Source organism: Somniosus microcephalus, chromosome 3, assembly GCF_052327205.1.
Source record: "Somniosus microcephalus isolate GS21.2 chromosome 3, FLI_Smic_1.0, whole genome shotgun sequence".
NCBI lineage: Eukaryota > Metazoa > Chordata > Chondrichthyes > Squaliformes > Somniosidae > Somniosus > Somniosus microcephalus.
The window spans coordinates 105,706,329-105,729,541 of record NC_140989.1 but is presented as its reverse complement, the minus strand read 5'-3'; the positions used below and the strand labels follow the sequence as shown (position 1 = coordinate 105,729,541).

The window sequence follows — 23,213 nt, the reverse complement described above, 5'->3', positions numbered from 1 at the left end:
GTTGGGGATGGCATTCAAAGAGAAATTAAAGAAGCGTGCAATAAGGGCACAGCAGTCATCATGGGTGACTTTAATCTACATATAGGTTGGGCCAACCAAATGAGTAACAATACTGTGGAGGAGGAATTCCTGGAGTGTTTACGGGATGGTTTCCTGGACCAATATGTCGAGGAACCAACCAGAGATCAGGCCATCTTAGACTGGGTATTATGTAACGAGAAAGGATTAATTAGCAATCTTCTTGTAAGAGGCCCCTTGGGTCGGAGCGATCATAATATGATCGAATTCTTCATTAAGATGGAGAATGAAGTAGTTGACTCGGAGACTAGGGTCCTCAATTTAAATAAAGGAAACTATGATGGTCTGAGGAGCGAGCTGGGTAGGATTGATTGGGGAATGGCACTCAAAGGGTTGACGGTGGATAGGCAATGGCAAACATTCAAAGACCAAATGGATGAACTACAGAATTTGTTCATCCCAGTTTGGCATAAAAATAAAACAAAAAAGGTGACCCAACCGTGGCTAACCAGGGAAATTAGGGATAGCATAAGGTCCAAGGAGAGGGCATATAAATTGGCCAGAAAAAGCAATAACCCTGAGGATTGGGAGCAGTTCAGGATTCAACAAAGGAGGACAAAGGGATTAATTAAGAAAGGGAAAATAGAATATGAGAGTAAGCTTGCAGAGAACATAAAAACTGACTGTAAAAGCCTTTATAGATATGTGAAGAGAAAAAGATTGGTGAAGTCAAGCGTAGGTCCCTTGCAGTCAGAATCGGGGGAATTTATAATGGGGAACAAAGAAATGGCTGATCAACTAAATACATATTTTGGTTCTGTCTTCACAAAGGAGGACACAAATAACCTCCCAGAGATGCCGGAGAACATAGGGTCTGATGAAAGGGTGGAACTGAAAGAAATCAGTATTTGTAGGGAAATGGTGTTAGGAAAATTGATGGGACTGAAGGTCGATAAATCCCCAGGGCCTGATAATCTACATCCCAGGGTACTTAAGGAAGTGGCCCTCGAAATAGTAGATGCATTGCTGGTCATCTTCCAGAACTCGATAGACTCTGGAACGGTACCCATGGATTGGCGGGTAGCTAATGTTACCCCACTATTCAAAAAAGGTGGTAGAGAAAAGGCGGGGAATTATAGACCGGTAAGCTTGACATCGGTAGTGGGGAAAATGCTAGAGTCCATTATAAAAGATGTAATAGCAGAGCACTTGGAAAGCAGTGACTGGATCGGACAAAGTCAACATGGATTTACAAAAGGTAAATCATGCTTGACTAATCTGGAATTTTTTGAGGATGTAACTGGTAAAATAGATAAGGGAGAACCAGTGGATGTGGTGTATTTGGACTTTCAGAAGGCTTTCGATAAGGTCCTGCATAAGAGATTAGCGTGCAAAATTAAGGCACATGGGATTGGAGGCAAGGTATTGACTTGGATAGAGAACTGGTTGGCGGACAGAAAGCAAAGAGTTGGAATAAACGGGTCGTTTTCCGAGTGGCAGGCAGTGACTAGTGGGGTACCGCAAGGATCTGTCCTAGGACCCCAGCTGTTCACAATATATATTAATGATCTGGACGAGGGAATTGGATGTAATATCTCCAAATTTGCAGATGACACAAAGCTGGGGGTGGGGGGTATGCTGTGAGGAGGATGTCGTGAAACTCCAGCACGATTTGGACAGGTTGGGTGATTGGGCAGAAACATGGCAAATGCACTATAATGTGGATAAATGTGAGGTTATCCACTTTGGTGGCAAAAACAGGAAGGCAGATTATTATTTGAATGGTAATAGTTTGGGAGAAGGGGATGTGCAAAAAGACCTGGGTGTTCTTGTACACCAGTCGCTGAAGGTAAGCATGCAGGTGCAGCAGGCGGTTAAGAAGGCAAATGGTATGTTGGCCTTCGTAGCAAGAGGGTTCGAGTACAAGAACAAGGATGTCTTGCTACAGTTGTACAGTGCCTTGGTGAGACCACACCTTGAGTATTGTGTGCAGTTTTGGTCACCTTACCTGAGGAAGGACGTTCTTGCCATGGAAGGAGTGCAGCGAAGATTCACCAGGCTGATACCTGGGATGGCAGGAATGACGTATGAGGAGAGATTGGGTCGATTGGGCTTATGCTCACCGGAGTTTAGAAGATTGAGAGGGGATCTCATCGAAACCTATAACATTCTGTCAGGCCTGGACAGACTAGATGCAGGAAGGATGTTTCTGATGGCCGGGGAGTCCAGAACCAGGGGTCATAGTCTAAGGATAAGGGGTAAGCCATTTAGGACTGAAATGAGGAGGAATTTCTTCACCCAGAGAGTGGTGAACCCGTGGAATTCTCTGCCACAGAGGGCGGTGAAGGCCAGTTCATTAAGTATATTCAAGAAAGAGTTGGATATATTTCTTAAGGCTAAAGGGATCAAGGGATATGGGGAGAAGGCAGGGACCGGGTCCTGAATTTGGATGATCAGCCATGATCTCATTGAATGGCGGAGCAGGCTCGAAGGGCCGAATGGCCTACTCCTGCTCCTATCTTCTATGTATCTATGTAAGTCTTGACAGGTCTTCCTGTCAAGACTTATGAATGGGCTTTTCCCTCCTCCGATTGGCTGCCTATGGCCCACCTGATCCCAGGGGACGCATCAAACTAACTGTGCCCCTGGGATACGCAAGCACTGCGTGCCGGCAGCTGGGCCAGGCCCCGGATCGGAATTCCACGGGGCCCTACAGCTCAACTGCCGGCGCGCAAGGTAAGTGCAGGTCGGGGGCTTGCACCCGCAGGAAGCACCCGACCCGAATTTCTGGGCCATCGAAGAATGGCAGATTTAATGTAGATAAATGTAAAATTATGTGCATAGGAACAGGAAACATAAGACTTTTGTACACCATGAATACATTGATGTATTGTAGAGTATTCAGAAAAGAGTGGCAGCAGTAATTCTGGGACGTAGGGTTCTAAGTTATGAAGATAGACTTGCATAATTGAACTTATTTTCCTTACAGCAAAAACGATTGAGAGGAGACATGATCTAAGAAATGCTGGGACTTACTTCGAGTTACATCAGGTCTACAGCATAGAAACAGGCCATTTGGCCCAACTGGTCTATCCTGGCCTTTATGCTCCACACGAGCCTCCTCCCACCCCTCTTCATCTAACCCTATCAGTTTATCCTTCTATTTCTTTCTCCCTTATGTGCTTATCTAGCTTTCCCTTAAATGAATCTATGCTATTTGCCTCAACTATTCCTTGTGGTAGTGCATTCCACATTCTTACCACTCTTTGGGTAAAGAAGTTTCTCCTGAATTCCTTATTGGATTTATTAGTGACTATCTTAGATAGAATGGATAATGCAGGGTATTTAACTTAGACTGTGAGGACAGAACGAGAAGACACAAGTAAAAAAGTTAATAAGCCTCAAGCAAGATTTGAGCTTGAAAAAATAATTTGTCTCACAGAACAATGAACATGTGGAAGAGACTTCCAGTGAATGCTGCATCAATTAACATTTGATTGTACAGTTAAAGATAACTAAATGATGTATGTAACGTTAGGGTTCTGAAACTGCTGGGGCCATGGAAATATTGTGTGAAGTAAGATTAGTTAGATATTCTAAAGTTTTGTTTAATTTACCACAGAGGGAGTACTGCATTGTCAGAGTTGATGTCTTTTATTAAACCAAGGCCTGTCCTGGTCTGTCTGCTCAAGTGGACGTAAAAGATCCCATGGCACTATTCAAGTCAGATTTCTCCCTCAACCAACACCACTAAGAACAGATTATTTGGGCATTAATTTACTGTTTGTAGGACCTTGCTGTGTGCAAATTGGCTGCCGTGTGTGCCTATATAACAATAGTGACTGTACTTCAAAAGTAATCCATTGGCTGTAAATTGCTTTGGGCTCCTAAGGATGTGATAACATCCTATATAAACACATTGGGCTCAATTTTGTCATTGGGGCGGGCTGGGGTCGTGTCATCCACTTTTCGTGTTATCCACCCGATTCCAAATCGATGTGGGAGAATGATGCAATTTTCACCTAATTGGGCAATTGAGTTCCAGCGTGTGGGAACCCATGGCCCAATTAGTTTTTTCAGTCTGAAATTCACCTCCGATGACGTCATCATTGCTGCTGCATTTAAGGTCTGCAAGAAGCCTTGCTTCTTCTGCAGACTGCCAACCTTTTGGCCTTTGCTGTGAGAGGGACCTGGAGGCAATATGAGCAGCGGGAGACCCAAGTCTGCTCCCAGATTTGATGACGTCGCCCTGCAAGCTTTGGTGGAGGGAGCAAGAGCTAATAAGGAGGTGCTCTTCCCTTCAAGGAGGAAGAAGCCTCCCCAGCAGACGAAGGCTGTGTGGATCCAGGTGGCCCAGGAGGTCAACTCGTTGTCCCTGATCCACAGAACCTGGCTTCAGTGCAGGAAGAGGTTTCATGACCTTCAGCGCACTGGAAAAGTGAGTATGACTTTCCCATCACCCTCAATCTGATCCCCATTGCCTCTCCTCACCAGCACTCAGCTTTAGCAACCTCTTCCTCCACATCCCACTTGACACTGACATCCCTGCACCCTTACCCATTCCCTCTCTCTATGGTCACATTCACCTAACTATTCGACTATGCAGCCCTCACACTCCCTATCACTATGATGCTATGAAAACAACTTACAACACACAGGGAGGGCCCTTGGTCTTGCCACCTCACTCCATCTCTGTCTCCTAAGCATCTATGCTATGGATTCTCTACACTCACTCCTTCATTCTCACTCAAACTCCACTTGTCTCCCTCATTGCAGGAAAAGAGAGCTCACAATAAGAGGGAAAGAGCGAGGACAAGAGGAGGGCCACCCTCAGTAGCCCACCTCACCCCTTGGGAGGAGGCGGTCCTGGAAATCGTGGGACTCGAGGACGATGCGCATGTGGGGGGCGGACAGACGGGTGCATCAGAGAAAGCTGGTGACAGAATAGTTTTTCATCTCTCACTGACATTGCATGAGTTGCTGATAATGATTCTGAAGCTCTAACAGATGGACTTATGATCATCTGCAATATGCAATGTGCATGTAACCTTGGCCTCACATCTCTGACTCTTTCCTTTACTCCCCCACAGGACCATCGCAAGCACCCGTCCCCACTATCCAGGAGGAACAGCCTGAGCCTCCAGACTCCTCAGAGGAAGCTGCAACCTCTGAGGGTGCAGCGTCAGCAGAATTCAGCCAACCCAGCACCAGCGCAGACACTCACACCTCAGTGGGACCATCGCGAGATAGAGTAGTGTTGTCATCTGGTGTATTACAGCTCACAAGTGAGCATCAGCAGATTGTGGAGACAGGGACAGCAGTGGAGAGTCCTAGTTGGAGGGCGCAGGACTCTCCCAGCTCGGCTCAGCTGCATGTCGACCCTCTGCCTCTGGGTCCATCCAGAAGAACAGCAGTGCTGGAACTCCAGGAACAGGAGTCTCTGGCAGGTTTTGTCTCCAGGGTCGCTGCGAGTGTGGAGCGAATGGAAGAGTCCATCGCGAACATGAGCAGAGCCTTTGTGGAGTCACTGGCGCATGAACGCAGCACCACGGAAAGGATGGCAACCTCCGTGGAAAGGATGGCTACAGTAGACAAGAGGATGGCTACGGCCAAGGAGGAGCTAAGTCGCCAGAGTGTAGAAAACATGGTGAGTGTTCAGAATAGATTGACATCTCTGGAGGAGTGATGGTCAGCTATTGAACAGAGAAACCAGACCTTCATGGAAGTCCTTCTGAGTAGGACTGCCAGTGCAGATACGGGTCCCCGTGGCCCCCCTGATGTGCAGCAAGGTGCTCTCAAGCCACTTGCAAACACTAAGGTGGACCTGACCCATGAGAGGGATGTTGGTGGCAGAGAACAAGGAAGTGGGGGCTCCTCTCCAAGCGCTCACACTTCCATGCCACTGCAGAGCCCTCGATCAGAGCCCCACCAGAGATCGGCGTCTCAACCCCTGCACAGCCGCAGGAGCAGCAGACTGTTGCCAAGCCCTCATAGGTTCACAACCCCAGCGGACGCTCGCCAAAGGTGTCGAGACACGAGCAGCAAGAAAGTGAGCAAGGGGCCTCTACATCTGCTGATACCAAGGGGGAACCACCACGTAGGAGCACACGTAAGAGAAAAATACTGCACAAATAGTCACTTGGGTGAAATGTGATGTTTAATGTTGAGAAGCCATCAGTTGGTTATTGTAAATAAAAATTCTGATGGCAACTGTTGCAGTTGTGGCGTGTGTCATTTCGCTGATGGGACTTCCACATTGAGAGCTTAGGATTACTTGCAATTGTCAGTATGGTGGTCAGAGTGCTAGGAATCCGCAGGTTCTTGGCCATTGTCGATGGTCTGATAAGAAGGTGCGAGACAAAATTGTTTGATTGTGCAGGCTAAGCAAATCTGGCCAAGATGAGTGCGTCCCTTGCATCCCGGGCAGCAATGTGGTCGCGTGCTGGCGCCTTCTGGCCTGTGCAGCTTCAGGTGGGTGAGCAGCAGCTTGGCACTCCTGTTGTCGCTGCTGCTGTTGGTGGTGCTTGATGTGCCTCAATAATTCCGAGACTCGAAGGTAGCAGAACAAAACAAGGCTTTTATTAACTTAGAACGAAACACGTAAGCGAGAGAGATGTCGTCCTTCTGGAGAATGGGGCTAGACTGAAGCTAGCTTACAAACGGGGCCAGGTATGGGCGGAGCCCTACACACAGCACATTCCAGTATACAATACAGCACATTCCAGTACACAATACAATGAGGTCTGGGGGAAGGGAAATGACACTGAAACCGATCTCAGTCACAGGCAGTGATGAATGGAAATATTTCATCACATTCACCCCTTCTATAGATTTAGTCTGTTCGGGGGTTTGATAGTCCTCTGCGACCGACGTGGCTGTTGCGGTGCCGCGGGTGTCGGCTGGGTGTCCCCGGTAGCCTCCTGGGTCTCTGCCGGGGGTGCCGCCAGGGTTGTTGAAGGGGTAGTTGGTGGGGGTGCCGTTGGTCGGTGTTCTTCCGGGGGTGATGAAAGAGTAGTGGGTGGGTAAGAGTTGCTGTGATCGTCGTTGCCGCTATTGCCGTGGTTGTTGTCGATGCCGGCTGGGGCGACGTCTTTTATGGACACGGTGTCCTCCCTTCCGTCGGCGTGCCGGACATATGCGTATTGGGGGTTGGCGTGGAGTAGGTGTACTGGCTCCACGAGAGGGTCCGTCTTGTGGCCCCTCACATGCCTTCGCACGAGTACCGGACCTGGGGTGGAGAGCCATGACGGCATGGATACGCCTGAGGTGGATTTCCGGGGAAAGACAAACATTCGTTCATGAGGCGTGGTATTAGTGGCCGTACACAATAGCGACCGTATCGAATGGAGCACATCCGAGAGGACTTCCTGCCAGCGGGAGATAGGGAGGCCCTTGGTCCTTAGAGCTAGAGTGACTGCTTTCCATACTGCTCCGTTCTCTCGCTCCACTTGGCCGTTACCCCGGGGGTTGTAGCTGGTGGTACGGCTCGTGGCGATCCCCCTGGACAGCATGTACTGGCGTAGCTCTTCACTCATGAAGGACGCCCCCCTATCCGTATGGATGTAGCTCGGCATACCGAACAGGCAGAACAGGCTGTTGAGGCATTTAATGAGGCTGGTCATGTCTGGGCAGGGGAAGGCGAATGGGAACCGGGAGTATTCGTCCACAATGTTCAGGAAGTAAACATTGCGGTCGACGGATGGGAGGGAGCCCTTGAAATCTAAGCTGAGCCGCTCAAAGGGCCGTGTAGCTTTGATTAAGTGGGCTCTATCTGGGCGGTAGAACCGAGGCTTGCACTCAGCGCAAGTGCGGCAGTTCCTGGTCAGGGACCGAACTTCCTCAATCGAGTAGGGTAAGTTACGGGACTTTATGAAGTGGAACAGCCGCGTGACCCCTGGGTGGCAGAGGTCGTTGTGGAGGGTCTGTAGCCGATCCCCGGTGGCGCTGGCACACATCCCTCGTGAGAGGGCGTCAGGGGATTCGTTAAGGGCCCCTGGCCGGTAAATGATGTCGTACTCGAAGGTGGAGAGCTCGATCCGCCACCTAAGAATCTTATCATTTTTAATCTTCCCCCTCTGTTTATTATTGAACATAAACGCTACCGACCGCTGGTCGGTAAGTAGGGTGAAGCGTTTGCCGGCTAGGTAGTGGCGCCAGTGGCGCACTGCCTCCACGATGGCTTGGGCCTCCTTTTCCACGGAGGAGTGTCTGATCTCGGGCCCTTGGAGGGTCCTCGAGAAGAAAGCTACGGGCCGCCCCGCCTGGTTGAGGGTGGCCGCCAAGGCGAAGTCAGACGCATCACTTTCCACTTGAAATGGAGTGTTCTCGTCCACTGCCTGTAGCGTGGCCCGCTCAATATCCTGCTTAATGCTTTTGAAGGCGGCGTGGGCCTCAGCAGAGAGCGGAAAAGAGGATGCTTTCAAGAGGGGGCGGGCTTTGTCGGAGTAGTTGGGGACCCATTGGGAATAATAAGAAAATAACCCCAGGCACCTTTTCAGGGCTTTGGGAGTGTTGGGCAGGGGCAGCTCCCGTAGGGGGCGCAATCGGTCGGGGTCTGGTCCGATTTCCCCATTCTCCACCACGCTGCCTAGTATGCAGAGGCGCGTGGTGTTGAAAACGCACTTGTCCTCGTTGTAGGTGAGGTTTAGTTTTTGTGCGGTTTCCAGGAACCTCTCGAGGTTCGAGTCGTGATCCTGCTGATTGTGACCGCAGATGGTGACGTTGTCGAGGTAGGGGAAGGTTGCCTGCAAGTGGTGGCCATCGACCATGCGGTCCATCTCCCTCTGAAAGACCGAGACCCCATTCGTCACCCCAAAGGGGACTCTGAGGAATTGGTAGAGGCGTCCGTTCGCCTCGAAGGCGGTGTACGGGCGGTCCTCTGGTCTGATAGGGAGCTGGTGGTACGCTGACTTGAGGTCGATGGTGGAGAACACCCGGTATTGGGCGATTTGGTTCACCATTTCTGATATGCGGGGTAGCGGGTAGGCGTCTAGTAGGGTGTACCTGTTGATCGTTTGACTATAGTCGATCACCATCCGTTTCTTCTCGCTACCCCTTACCACTACCACTTGGGCGCGCCACGGGCTGTTGCTGCGTTCAATAATGCGCTCTTTCAGGAGCCTGTCTACCTCGGTCGCGATAAACCGCCTGTCCTCCCAGCTGTACCTCCTGCTTTTGGTCGCTATTGGCCGGCAGTTAGGGGTAAGGTTCGCGAATAGCGAAGGCGGCTTTACCTTCAGGGTAGCCAGACCGCACACTGTGAGGGGCGGCTGGGACCCACCGTACTTGAGCGTGATGCTTTGGTGGTTGCACTGGAAATCCAGGCCCAAGATCACGCTCGCACATAGGTTCTTCATGATTAATACTTTAAAATTATCATATACAGTTCCGTTAACGCACAATTGTACCGTGCAGTAACCCAGAATGGTCGATGTCTGGGTTTTGTCAGCCATAGAGATGGTACCCTGAGTAGGGACCACCTTTAGGGAGAGTTGTTGTGCCAGTTCTGGGTGGATAAAGCTCTCCGTGCTTCCACTGTCAATTAAGCATTTAACCCGGCACCCGTTTACCTCGATGTCCACCATTGATCTGGATAGCGGGTGCGGCCTGGTCTGGTCCACTGTGACCGATGCCACTGTAGGGCCCTGATCGATACAAGATGGCGTCCACGCTGTCTGCTCACAAGATGGCGGACCCCACGAGGTCGGGCAAGATGGCGTCCAAGATGGCCGCTCCCACGGCGCACACGTGGCGGTGGCGGGTTTTCCGGCGGTTGGTTTTCCGGCGGGGTTCCCTCTGCACACCTTCCCGAAGTGCCCCTTCTTACCGCACTTAAAGCAGGTGGTGCCTTTCGCCGGGCACAGGTTTCTGGTGTGCTTTGGCTGCCCGCAGAAGTAGCAGTTGGGTCCCTGACGCGTCGCGGCTGTCGTAGGGCTTCTGGGGGGAGAGCGGGGCCCAGCCGGTGTCGGGCGGGGAAGATGCCTTCCAAGATGGCGGCGCCCTCGGTGCACACGTGGCGGTGTGGACGGCGCGGGCTGAAGAGTAGGCGTCCGAGTTTCTCTGGGCCACATCCAGGGATCGCGCGGTGTCCGCAGCCTGTTTCAGGTCCAACCCCGTTTTTTCCAGCAGTCTTTGCCGGATGTAAGTGGAGCTGAGGCCTGTGATGAAGGCATCGCGAACAAGCTCGTCAGTGTACACTGCGGCTTTTACATCTCGGCACTTGCAGTCTTTGCCAAGCATTTTCAGGGTGCTTAGGAACTCCTCCACCGATTCCCCAGGTCGCTGTGCGCGGGTGGCGAGCAGGTGCCTAGCATACACCTCATTCGTAGGCTGCTGGTAATGCGCCTTTAAGATGTCGCAGGCGGCCAGGTACGTCTCGGCGTCTTGGATGAGGGGGTAAACCCGGTGGCTTACCCAATTCCGCAGAATTCCGAGTCTCATCCTTGCAGCGTCCGTAGCGTCTTTGACGGCTGCGGAATTGTCCAGGAAGAATTCCATACACTCAAACCAGTGTCCGAAGCGTGCTGATGCGTCCGGAGCATGTTGATCCAAATCCAAACGTTCGGGTTTCAGGAGTTGATCCATAGTGTTGAAAATAAGTTAATAAAATTGATGTGCCTCAATAATTCCGAGACTCGAAGGTAGCAGAACAAAACAAGGCTTTTATTAACTTAGAACGAAACACGTAAGCGAGAGAGATGTCGTCCTTCTGGAGAATGGGGCTAGACTGAAGCTAGCTTACAAACGGGGCCAGGTATGGGCGGAGCCCTACACACAGCACATTCCAGTATACAATACAGCACATTCCAGTACACAATACAATGAGGTCTGGGGGAAGGGAAATGACACTGAAACCGATCTCAGTCACAGGCAGTGATGAATGGAAATATTTCATCACAGTGCTGTTGTTCATGGTTCTGCTGCTGCCACAGCTGGTCTTCGTCCTCATCTGATGTCCAGGAGGAAAGGAAATAAATGGTTCCCAATCTTCTGGTATTGGCCTCAGTTGAGGAAGCGCTCAGTCAAGGTGGCGAGAGGGGTATCCCAGGAGGTTACATTGGAGATGGGTGTCAGGCTCCAAACTTCCACAGCTATGGTTATGCCTGCTAAAAGTTCCCCCAGACCTGAGACAACAAAGTCCTGCCACCTGCAAATGATGACTGATCAAATCTCCTATTTAATGGTGGAGCTGCAGCGGATAGTCAGCAATCCAATTGTGATACTGCCAGGTTTCACCGTCGTGTTTCAGAGGAGGCGTGCATCACGTCGGAAAAGTGTTAAAATCAGAAAGGCCTCTCAAAATGGGATTATAGAGGCAATTCAGTGGTTCTTAAGGGCCTAGCCCGCCTCTTGGAGGCAGGACGGAGACGGGATCAGAAACCACGCATTTGGGGAAATTGCTTGGAGGCGGGATGGAGACGGGGTCAGGCCCGCCCGCCACTTTTTGCAATTTTAACACCCCACATGCCTCCATTCCTGCCTCCTCAGGCCTGGCAAAATCGAGCCCATTGACTGCAAAATTTGATATCCCTTGAAAACGGGAATCGCGATGCCCATTGAGTCCAATGCAGGCAGCATAGCAACTTCATGCTGCCTGCTCATTTAAGTGATTGTATCGTGTGGCCAGCACTAACCGCGCTGTTCATTGGCTGCATACCTCAGCAGGGGGCCCAAAATCGAGAGAGGTTAGCCTCCACTGCTTAAAGGCAGCTTTCACCTCTTAAAAGGGAGGTGTACTGTGACTGGAGTAGGTGGTGGAAGCCGTTCTACAACTGATTTTGATGTGGGAAACTCTCAATAATGGCACAACATGGGAGAGAGCGTGCTCCCAGGTTCTTCGACACTGCACTGGAGGCCTTGGTGGAGAAGGTGGAAAGGAGAAGAGATGTGCTGTATCCACAGGGGGCCAGGAGGTCCTCCAGACAAACGTTCAGAAGGCTGTGGGAGTAGATAGCTGTGGTGGTCAATACCAGGATGCAGTTCCGCAAAAAGTTCAATGATCTCACACGAGTGATCACGGTCAGCAAATGCATCTTCAAATGCCATATTCCACCAACTGCACCACTAGCCTCAGCAATTGCTCAATGCACCACACCCCCATCACTCACTTACCAACAATCTCTATCAATCAGGACTCCTACGTAACATAGCTTCACCTCACCCTCACATACCTAGCACTGCTGCAAGTCTCACACCCACATCTCACAGCTTGCACACACTGCCAGCCATTCAACCATGACAGCCACGTTACCAAAATAGATTACAAAACACTCATTGACACACTTCCCTCTCTCTTGCAGGACAAGGTGGCGCATAACTGGAGGCAGCAGAAGCTAACCGGCGGGGCACAGACTCACATGAATGGCTTTACCCCCATGGAGTTGACAGTGCTCACCATCACCGGAACAGCTATTGCTGAGGCCGTAGCCAGCGGCAGGGCTGAAACTATAGAAGGTGACGGTATCCTCATACCTAATCCTCCTTCTCTCATCGCACTTCCCCCTCATCCCACAATCTCTTCTGATTTACAAGTTGCAGATGGTGTAAGCATGCACCTCTTGCTTTCCCCCCCCTCCCCTCACCACTACCTAACCCTTGTGCCTTTCTCCTTTCAGCTACCCAAGAACTGCAACCTGGCCCCAGGCAGTGGTGGAACAGCACCACTCGATTTCACACCTGCAGCCACCAGCTCAGATACTGATGCTCCATGTAATTTAGAGGAAAGCATCGAGGTGTAATCTACATATGGTGAGACACCAGGCATGAGTGGCCTGCAGCCAGGGCAGGAGCAAGGATAGCGCAGGTGCCAGCACACGAATTCTGCTGCAGAGGACTCAGATGAGCACTTTGATGGGGCAGGCTACAACAACAACAATTTGTATTTATCATAGAATCATAGAAATTTATGGCACAGAAGGAGGCCATTTGGCCCATCGTGTCTGCGGCAGATAAATATTGGCCAGGACACCAAGGAAAACTCCCCTGCCCTTCTTTGAAATAGTGCTATGGGATCTTTAACAATCTGAGAGGTGGGACCTTGGTTTAACATCTCATCTGAAAGATGGCACCTCCAACAGTGCAGCACTCCCTCAGTACTGCACTGGAGTGTCAGCCTAGATTTTTGTGCTCAAGTCTCTGGAGTGAGACTTGAACCCACAACCTTCTGACTCAGAGGCGAGAGTGCTACCAACTGAGCCGCATATAGTGCCTTTAATGTAGTAAAACATCCCAAGGCACTTCACAGGAGCGTAATAATACAAAATTTGACACCGAGCCACATAAGGAGAAATAAAGGAGAAGAGAGAGGCAGAGAGGTTTAGGGAGGGAATTCCAGAGCTTAGAGACTTGGCAGCTGAAGGCACGGCCACCAGTGGTTGAGCGATTAAAATCAGGGATGCTTAAGAGGCCAGAATTAGAGGAGCGCAGATATCTCGGGGGGGGGGGGTGTGGGGGGGGTTGTAGGGCTGGAGGAGATTACAGAGCTAGGGAGGGGCAAGGCCATGGAGGAGTTTGAAAACGAGGATGAGAATTTTAAAATCGAGGTATTGCTTAACCAGGAGCCATTGTAGATCAGCACAGGGATGATGGGTGAACGGGACTTGGTGTGAGTTAGGGCATGGGCAGCAGAGTTTTGGACACTCATTGACGTCGCAGTCTGCCTCATTTCCATTTCTGCAGCAAACGCTGGCAACGGCAGTGCTGCTGACCTGCTGAAAATGGCGGAAGCCACGGGACCCGCCGGAAGCGAGTTGGCTGCCATTTTTTCACCAAATGGGCCCTTAACGGGCGCGCTGAACCACTGAATTTCTAGGCCTGAGAAATGACCACATGAAGAATCACATGGAAACATACATGCCACTGCTCTGCTGTGCAGTGCACTAACAAACTTAATAACTGTGCACAACCTGCTAAATGTTATTAACAGCTCATAAAAACAAGGTTTTGATGCTTCCTTTTCTTGTTTTTTGGCTCCAATCTGCCTGACTTTCCAATATCTGCTGCACTCAGGCAATCCAGTGCGCCTTGGTGCTGACCCAGAAAATTCTCCCCATTATGTTTTTTATGTGATCTATATGTATTGGAAAAATTGCATTAAGTAGTAATTTCTGTAGCTTATACCTACATCACATTATTACACATGAAATATTAAATTAGACCCCAATATTTGTAGCCCCCTCCTGTGTATGTAAAGACCTCTACATATTTCTTCTTTTAATGATATTGTTCACATCTTTTTCTAAAGTACCTGCATTTCTGTTTAAAGCTCCCTTTCTGAAAACCTGAAGAAGATCCTCTACAGAGGTAACATCAACTTCTGTGAGTCCTTCAACAGATACTTTGTCATCGCTTTCGTGTATCCGAATTTTTTCCGAGTGTTGAATATTCTGAAACATAGAAACACATAGAATGATTTATGTTTTTGTTCAATTTTTTTGTCAAAGGCTGCTCATTATCTCACCACAAAACAGTCATCAATGCCCCTCTGATTGTTGGTCATGAGATATGATGCAAGCAGGAGAAGCCATACAATTTCAGTCTCCTTCCCCAAACATGGAACATCTCATTATCACCCAGCGCTCTTCAATCAGTGCAACTAAAAATTGACAAAACTCTCTTGAATGAAACCAGCAAACTTAACCAACAGCTAATTCTGGAACTTGAACTCACAATTTTTGATTTGGAATCAAGCCTACTGCAAATAGGGTAATGGTTAATCTTTAGCCATACAACTCTAGGTGGTACGGTAGTGTAGTAGTTATGTTACTAGACTAGTAATCCAAAGGCCAGGAATAATAATCCAGAGAGTGTGCATAGCAGTTTGAGAATTTGAATTCGGTAAAAGTGACCATGAAGCTGTCGTATTGTCATAAAAATCAAACTTGTTGGGAAGGAAACCTGCCGTCCTCACCCGGTCTGGCCTATACGTGACTCCAGTCCCATAGCAACGTGATTGACTCTGAACTGCCTTCTGAAGTGGGTAGTGATCAGATGTATCAAACCGCTACACTGCAGTGGTTCAAGAAGAAAGTCCACCACCAGGGTTGGGCAATAAATGCCAGCCTTGCCAATGATGCCCACATCCCATAATGAATATTTAAAAAAAATCAAGGGCAGCGTCAGTAAAAGTACAAATTTTGGATTATATGGGGGAATTCTGCTTAATGGAAATTCTTTGAAACTGTAGAGAAAGTAAACAGTTATATAAAAATCCAAAACTGCAACAATCTCAATCTGATGCCTGCTAGACGGAAAAGGATGGATGATCAATTGCTGACTTGGTTTAGCAAGTGAAGTTCCGGTTATAAAGGGTAGAGTTGGAAATAATGATATTGCCTAGGAAAGAGTTCCAAGAACATAAGAAATAGGAGAAGGAGTAGGCCATTTTTCCCCTCGAGCCTGCTCCGCCATTCAATAAGATCATGGCTGATCTTCTACCTCAACTCCACTTCCCTGCACTATCCCCATATCCCTGGATTCCCTTAATATCCAAAAATCTATCGCTCTCCATCTTGAATATACTCAATGACTGAGCCACCACAGCCCTCTGGGGTAGAAAATTCCAAAGATTCACCACCTTCTGAGTGAAGAAATTTCTCCTCATCTCAGTCCTAAATGGCCGATCCCTTATTCTGAGACTGTGACCCCTGGTTCTAGACTCCCCAGCCAGGGGAAACATCCTCCTTGCATCTAACCTGTCAAGGCCTGTAAGAATTTTGTATATTTCAATGAGATCACCTCTCATTCTTCTAAACTCTAGAGAATATAGGCCTAGTCTACTCAATCTTTCCTCATAGGACAATCCCCGCATCCCAGGAATCAGTCTGGTGAACCTTTGTTGCACTCCCTCTATGGCATGTATATCCTTCCTTAGGTAAGGAGACCAAAACTGTACACAATATTCCAGGTATGGTCTCACCAGGACCTTATATAATTGCAGTACGACGTCTTCACTCTTATACTCAAATCCTCTTGTAATAAAGGCCAACATACCATTTGCTTTTCTAATTGCTTGCTGTTCTACAGGTAGGAGAAGCTAAATGTGAAGCTTTGGCACTGGTAGGTCACATGGACTTTCTGGATTGGTAAGAGTTTGAGGGGTGATTGCATCAAATCCTCAGTTATTTACTTGTCATATTCATGAAATATTAAATCAGATTAGAATAAAATTACAATTTTCAATAAAATTATTGCATAGAACTATTGTCATGAAATAGGAAAATCACAGTATCTTTCTGAATAATTCTGTTCAAAATTTAAGTTCCATTCAGCTACTTTTGCTTAAAAAAGATATTTTCAAATGACGGTGAACTTACCAGCAAATCATATATTTTTTCATTAGAAATTTGCATGTACGATGCTGTGATCTTATAACTTGTCTTCTCAACAGCTGAAAAAGGTGCTAAGAAAATACTTTCCTTGCAAACAAATATAACATATAATTTCTGTTCAATAGTAATCAAGAATAAGATAATTTGATGTATTTTTGGTTTCCCTCTAATTTTATCATGTGTAACACACTATCAATGTTAAACAGTTACCTAATTCATTGGTCAGGTAAAATGGTTTGTTAACAAAATGTACATTTTATTATTAAATGTTTACATTTGCTAAAACAGAGAATGGCTGGGTATCTCATTTTGGAGACTCTAATTTTTTTTATTCCAAAGTACTTTTTTATGTTCTATTTTAATTGAATTACATATATTTGTATTTATCTTCATATTTGTTTACTTTTTTAATAATCTAGTTGATGGAAAGCTTTTCTCTTTGGATGTTGTAGTTGGGTAGCCCCAAAAAAGATTCCAAGTGGGAGATGTGAGTCAAAGTATCTGAAGTCCCAAATATTACCTTCTGACACAACACTGTCTATTGCCACCTTAAGCAGAAGCATTTTTTCTGCAAAAACAATATTAAATTATGGATTTAATTATGGTCCAATGTTTTGTAGGGACAAAATAAAGCATGCCTTAGTGCACAGGCAGGCTGCTCTTAGTGATAATAGGAGAAAAAAGGAATGGAATTTCTCATGGTAGTGAAAAAAATACAATAAAATAAGATGCATCTCCGTCGCATCTGCTCCGACGATGCCACCTTCCGCACCAGTGCTTCCAACATGTCTTCCTTTACTCAACCGAGGATTCCCCTCTACCGTGGTTGACTTGGCCCTCGACCGTGTCCATTCTAGCTCCCGCATTTCTGTCCTCACCCCTGCCCCTCCCTCCCGGAACCACGATAGGGTTCCCCTTGTCCTCACCTTTCACCCCACCAGCCTCCACATTCAACGGATCATCCTCCGCCATTTCCGCCACCTCCAACGTGATCCCACCACCAAACGCATCATCCCCTCCCCTTTCAGCATTCCATAGGGACCGCTCCCTCCGAGACACCCTAGTCCACTCCTCTATCACCCCCAGCACCCCTTCCCCTTTGCCCGGCACCTTCCCATGCAAGCGCAGGAGATGCAACACCTGCCCTTATACCTCCCCCCTTCCCACTGTCCAGGGCCCCAAACACCCCTTCCAAGTGAAACAGCGATTTACTTGTACTTCTTGCAATCTAGTATACTGTATTCGCTGCTCACGATGTGGTCCCCTCTACATTGGGGAGACCAAACGCAGATTGGGTGACTGCTTTGCGGAACACCTCCATTCAGTCCGTAAGGGTGACCCCGAGCTTCCGGTCACCTGTCATTTCAATTCACCGCTCCATTCCCACTCAGACCTCACGGTCCGCAGCCTCTTGCATTGTTCCACGGAAGCTCAGCGTAAGCTCGAGGAACAGCACCTCCTCTTCCAATTAGGCATTTTCGGACCCAATATCGAGTTCAACAATTTCAGATCATAACCTTGGCCCCTATTATATTTTTATATATTTTTTATCCACACCTTTGGTTTGTGCCTTTTCCTTTTTTTCTCTCCCACATGGCAGCTGTCTCTCATTCTGCCAGTGCATTCCACACTTCATCTAGAGCCATCTTTTGTCTCTTTACCTGTCCTATTACCATCTCGTCTCATCTTGAATATCTCTTAATGCCTCTTCACTTCTCAGACCTTCCCTTTTGTTCTTTCATCCCCTCCCCCATTTCCCAGCCCCCAAACTTGCCTTTTAATCTGTTTCATTTCCTGCTTTTTTCTCAGTTCTGAAGAAGGGTTTCGACCTGAAACGTTAACTCTGTTTCTCTCTCCACAGATGTTGCCTGGCCTGCTGAGTTTTTCCAGCGTTTTCTGTTGTTATTTTAAGATATATTCTGTGTATGGGCTTTAAAACGAAATAATTAAATGCAAATAACCTTTATTGTGATAACTAAAGTTTTCACAGAATGGCTTAGAAGAAATTGGGATTTTTCAAAACTATTCACTTCAACAGAGTAGACTAGATAAAATCTAGTAAATACTGAGAGAATAAATATAGATAATTTTGTGCATTTTATATCACCATTGCAACAGAATTGTGACAACTAATTTCATAAGAAATATGTACTAAAATAATCCAATTGCTTAAGAGGTTTACACCCTGAAAAAAAGATACATAACAAAAACAAGTGGAATGGATACTGTTGAAGAGATCTTCAGCTGCTCTGGAAATGATACCCCGCTGTTTTCCTGAAAGATTTCCACCTTGCAAGGTATAGCTTTTTCCACTTCCAGGGGTTCCATACGTTAAGACACATCCATTATACCCTTGAAGTACAAATTCCACAAGGGGCTGAAGAACAACACAAGATTACATTACCTTTGAGAGCTATGCAGTATCTAATAACAGTATTTCGTTTATTTTACCTTCTTTGAGTCCCAGCGTTACGAAATTGCCACAAAAGGGCAGGATATTATGGGCTGTAAATTTCTCCATGACCACCATTAATGCATGACGATCTGACAGAGATGTGGTGCTGATTGAAAGAACTAACTGCAGAAGTTTTTCTTCCATTCTCGCCATCTAAAGAAAGACCTGCACTCCTTGTAACAGTTTTGTTGAACAACCTGGCTGACAACCAGCAAACTCACTCAACAAGCATGGGCAGGTTCAAATCAAAATCAAGGGTGAGGTATACGTAGAAATGCATAGCAGTTACAACACAGAAACAGGCCATTCAGTCCAATCAGCCCATTTTGACATTTACCTTTCACACGAGAAAACAGTCTTAATCACATTTACCCACTTGCTTCCCATTATCGCCTTTTCTTTCATCCAACTATTCATTTAATCTTGAATGGGTTTCAATTAAGCCCTCTTGACGCAAGTCCAGTACTCCACTGCTAGAGTTACCAGGGTAATATGCTGTCTGTTTGCATCATAAAAGATGCACACTTTATCTTTTTTCTATTTTTTGCACAAAATGTATAAAATTAATTAAATATTTTTTTACATTTGTTTCCCCTCCCCTTTCCACATTTGTTAGCCCATCCCACCCTATTAGCCAGAATTATCACTGTGCTAAGTGGTATTACACAATTAAAATGGGAGGCAATTGACCTACTCCTTGGTCTCTACCAAGGCCTCTCTTCAACCAGTCACTAGGAGTTGTACACAAGCTGTGAGGGTTGACTTACCCTCCTTACCTACTTATGATACCTTCTCTAGATGTCCTCCCTGAGATTGTTAATCTGCCTTATGTGGGACCACAGATGAAAACTTATGTCTTGCTGTGGGTGCCAAACTTACACGTTGCTGCAGCTTGGGAGGGTGAAGCGTGGCACCATCAGGCTGCCCTTAGTAAAATGTACATGTTCACGTGTTTCATTTCTATCATAATATCACTTTCAAAGTCAATAGGGGCGATTTGAACTTTAGGCGCACAACAGACAGGAGGCAGACGGTCTGCATATGACGCCCATTTTGAGGCTTGGGCCTCACTTACTTGCAGCCGGAGAGCTGCGGGTGCCAAACTTACATGTTGCTGCAGCTTGGGAGGGTGGAAAACCGGCTAGCACCCACACTGAGTTGGCCTAGGGGTGGGGAGGAGCCTCGCTTGGGATGGCAGCAGGATGGAATTTTTTTGTGGGCCGAGGACAAGCATTCTACATTTTTCTGAATGGCCTCCCTTTAAGACCGTTAGCTAGGCCGCTTAATGCCTGTTACAAATGGGCGGGGCGCACAGTCCGCCCATTTGTACCTCAAAATGGCATTCGGAGTCCTATTATATCAGGGCTGGTATTTTCAAATTACAAGTGTGGGCACTCTGGCTGCCCATCCTAGGTCCCTACCCAAGATGGCGGCGGCTGGCCCGCCAGCGTAGATGGGGGTTGTAAGTGACCTGCCACCATTTTTAGGCTGCTATCACCCCGGTTACACTAGGCAAGAGCCCTTAAAATTTACCTTAATGTGTGTAAAATGTTAAATTAGATGATGGTATGTTAACACTGAATATGTTTGAAAAATCTGTAGAAATAGAAAAATTACCTTAGCCACAGTTTCATACGCATCCCTTTGAGAAGTACTTTCATCCAAAACAGCATCAAAATCCAAAATGTGAGGCTGATGACCCTGAAACATATGCAAAAATTAGCTGTCCTCAGACAGCTGATTCAACTTATCTACCTTTAATTTATTTCCATCAGAACCTGTTTCAATACCTACCCTTCCGGTGTTAACCACTATTCTACTTGGAGACTCCGCTCTAATGCATTTGTTTGTTTCATCTGAAAGAAGAAAATAAATGTGACAGGAAATATCTCTAGCATTTCAAGTGTAGATGACTGCTGTTGAAACCGGATGCTGCATAGATTTTAACAGAAATGTTTACTGCAGCTAACCATTTTTCTGTTCCTGTGGATGAATCCTTATCACAACACGACAATTTTTCCATGGAGCTTGTTCACTGATCTGCAAATCATTCTGACCAGCATCAATTGACTTAACTTTTAGCAACGATTCAGCTCTAGGATAAAGAGAAATAGATAAGTACATCTATGAGAATGACTCCTAGAACTGACATCAAAATTGGCTAACATCCAAACATGCTGAATAGGAATTCACCAAATGTAAACTGTTAAAAGGATAAACAGAAGCTCAGGGATCTGTGTCCTACACTAGAAGTTACTGACCTGGATTTTTCTTGATGAAACTTCCTATTTTCTGGCAGTATAGATGGCGTCTCAAGTAAAATTGGGGCGTAGAGGAATTCCACCAAAAAAATGGCTGCCATGATTTCCTTCACTGATCCTCTCATGACCCTGATCTTCCCACTCGAAGCCTGCCCTGATACATCCATTTGAAAATGGGAGGCATTGCTGCGTAGTCCTGGGATTTCTTTGTCATAGTCTTAAGATTAAAGCTAGGCAAGTTAGGAGTGAAATCAGGAAACATTTTTTCACACAAAAGAATAGTGGAAATCTGGAACTCTCTCATAAGAACATAAGAAATAGGAGCATGAGTAGGCCATTCAGTTCTTTGAGCCTGCTCCTTCATTCAATAAGATCATGGCTGATCTTCTACCTCAGCTCCACCCACCTGCACTCGTCCTTGATTCCCTTAATATCCAAAAATCTAACGATCTCTGTCTTGAATATACTCAACGACTGAGCATCCATAGCCCTCTGGGGTAGAGAATTCCAAAGATTCTTTGAGTGAAGAAATTTCTCTTCATCTCAGTCCTAAATGGCCAATCCCTTATTCTGAGACTGTGAACCCCTAGTTCTAGACTCCCCAGCCAGGGGAAACATGCTTCCAGAATCTACCCTGTCAAGCCCAGTAGGAATTTTATATGTTTCAATGAGATCACCTCTCATTCTTCTAAATTCTAGGAAATATAGACCCAGGCCGTGAAATTGGAGCCTCTAGTGTCAGCCGTTAAGGCTGGTTTGGAAGAAAAATTGGCGGCCTCCTCACTTCCGCCCACTTCTGGTAGGTCCCGCAGCGGCCACCATTTTGGGCAGGTTGGCAGCACTGCTGCTGCCTGCGCTCACTGCGGATATTAAGATGAGGCAGATCATGATGTCAATGAGTATGCAATGCTGATTTGATGCACATTTTGGACGTCGCCACTCCATTTAACTCCCTCTCCTAACAACGACCAGCTGACCTTGTGTTCAGCAGCAGGAAGGAACACCCCCATCAGCGCTATTTAAAGGGATCATCAACAACTTGCAGCTGACTTGCTTTTTCATTTCTACTGGCTCTGTGTAAGTTTGTGCAACTATTTGGCTCTAGAGTTGTTTAAAGTTGCTTAGGTGACAGGAGTGTTGCTGCAAGTGGAGAAGGCCTTGCTTCTCATTTAAAGGGTTCTGCTCATACCACTTGCTCCCAGTCATGGGGGCTCCACTTGCAGTCCCCCTCGCGCATGAGTGTGACAGGGAAATGGAGCGGAGGCAGCGAAGAAAAGGATAAGATGCTCACAGAGGGAGGAGTAGGAGGGGCACGGGGGCACTCAGCAGGAAGCCTTACCCACCTAGGGTCTTAAGGGAGCACTTCTCCTACTTGCACCTAAGCCAGGGGCAGTGTATTAGGAGGCTGCCCTTCAAGGAGGTGATCACAGAACTCTGCCACCTCCTGCAACCAGATCTGCAGCCTCAGGGCGGGGCGACAACGGCGCTGCCAGTGGCCCTCAAGGTCACTGTGGCCCTCAATTTTTTCACCACCAGATCCTTCCAGTCTGGAGCAGGAGCCATAGCTAACATCTTCCAGTTCGCCTTCCATCGCTACATCCGGGAGGTCACAGAGGCACTCTACTCCAGGAGAAGGGATTTCATTGTCTTCTCTCTGAACAGAGAGAAGCCGGAGGAACACGTATGTGGCCAGGATATTGGGCATTGCGGGCACTGCATACCAATCCTGAGATGTTCTAGAACCACAAAGGCTACCACTCTCTTAATGTAGTTGGTGTGCGACCATGCCCAGCGTATCATGATGGTGAATGCCCGGTATCCTGGCAGCAGTCACGAAGCCTTCATCCTGCGCCAGACCGGTGTGCTAGCAATCTTCCAGCCACCACGTCAAACCCAAGGGTGGCTGCTAGGAGACAACGACTATCCGCTCGTGGCCAACGGCCATATAATGACAGCCATGCTGTCACGAGGAACATCATCGAGCAGACCATTGGGGTGCTAAAGCAACTGTTCCGCTGTCTTGACCGCTTGGGAGGAGCCCTCCAATACTTGCCGGAGCAGGTGTCCCATTTTTGTGGTAGTCTGCTGCATGCTCCAGAACTTGGCCATCATGAAGGCGCAGCACTTGCCACTATGGGTTCCGAGACCACC

The 23,213-nt window shown here is 47.5% G+C and overlaps 1 protein-coding gene across 1 annotated transcript in view; it reads right to left on the bottom strand.

Moving 5' to 3' along the window:
- Positions 1–21,591, bottom strand: part of LOC147121240 (kinesin-like protein Klp68D) — an 89,534-nt gene extending 67,943 nt beyond the window's left edge. The window contains exons 1-6 of the mRNA XM_085981455.1: positions 20,772–21,591; positions 20,596–20,657; positions 20,419–20,502; positions 18,573–18,723; positions 16,332–16,405; positions 14,264–14,402 (exon numbers count right to left, since the gene is read on the bottom strand). Of these exons, the coding sequence (XP_085837581.1) occupies positions 14,264–14,402; positions 16,332–16,405; positions 18,573–18,723; positions 20,419–20,502; positions 20,596–20,657; positions 20,772–20,925 (664 nt within the window). The 5' untranslated portion in view covers positions 20,926–21,591. The remainder of the gene's footprint in view (positions 1–14,263; positions 14,403–16,331; positions 16,406–18,572; positions 18,724–20,418; positions 20,503–20,595; positions 20,658–20,771) is intronic.
- Between the last annotated feature and the right edge of the window lie 1,622 nt (positions 21,592–23,213).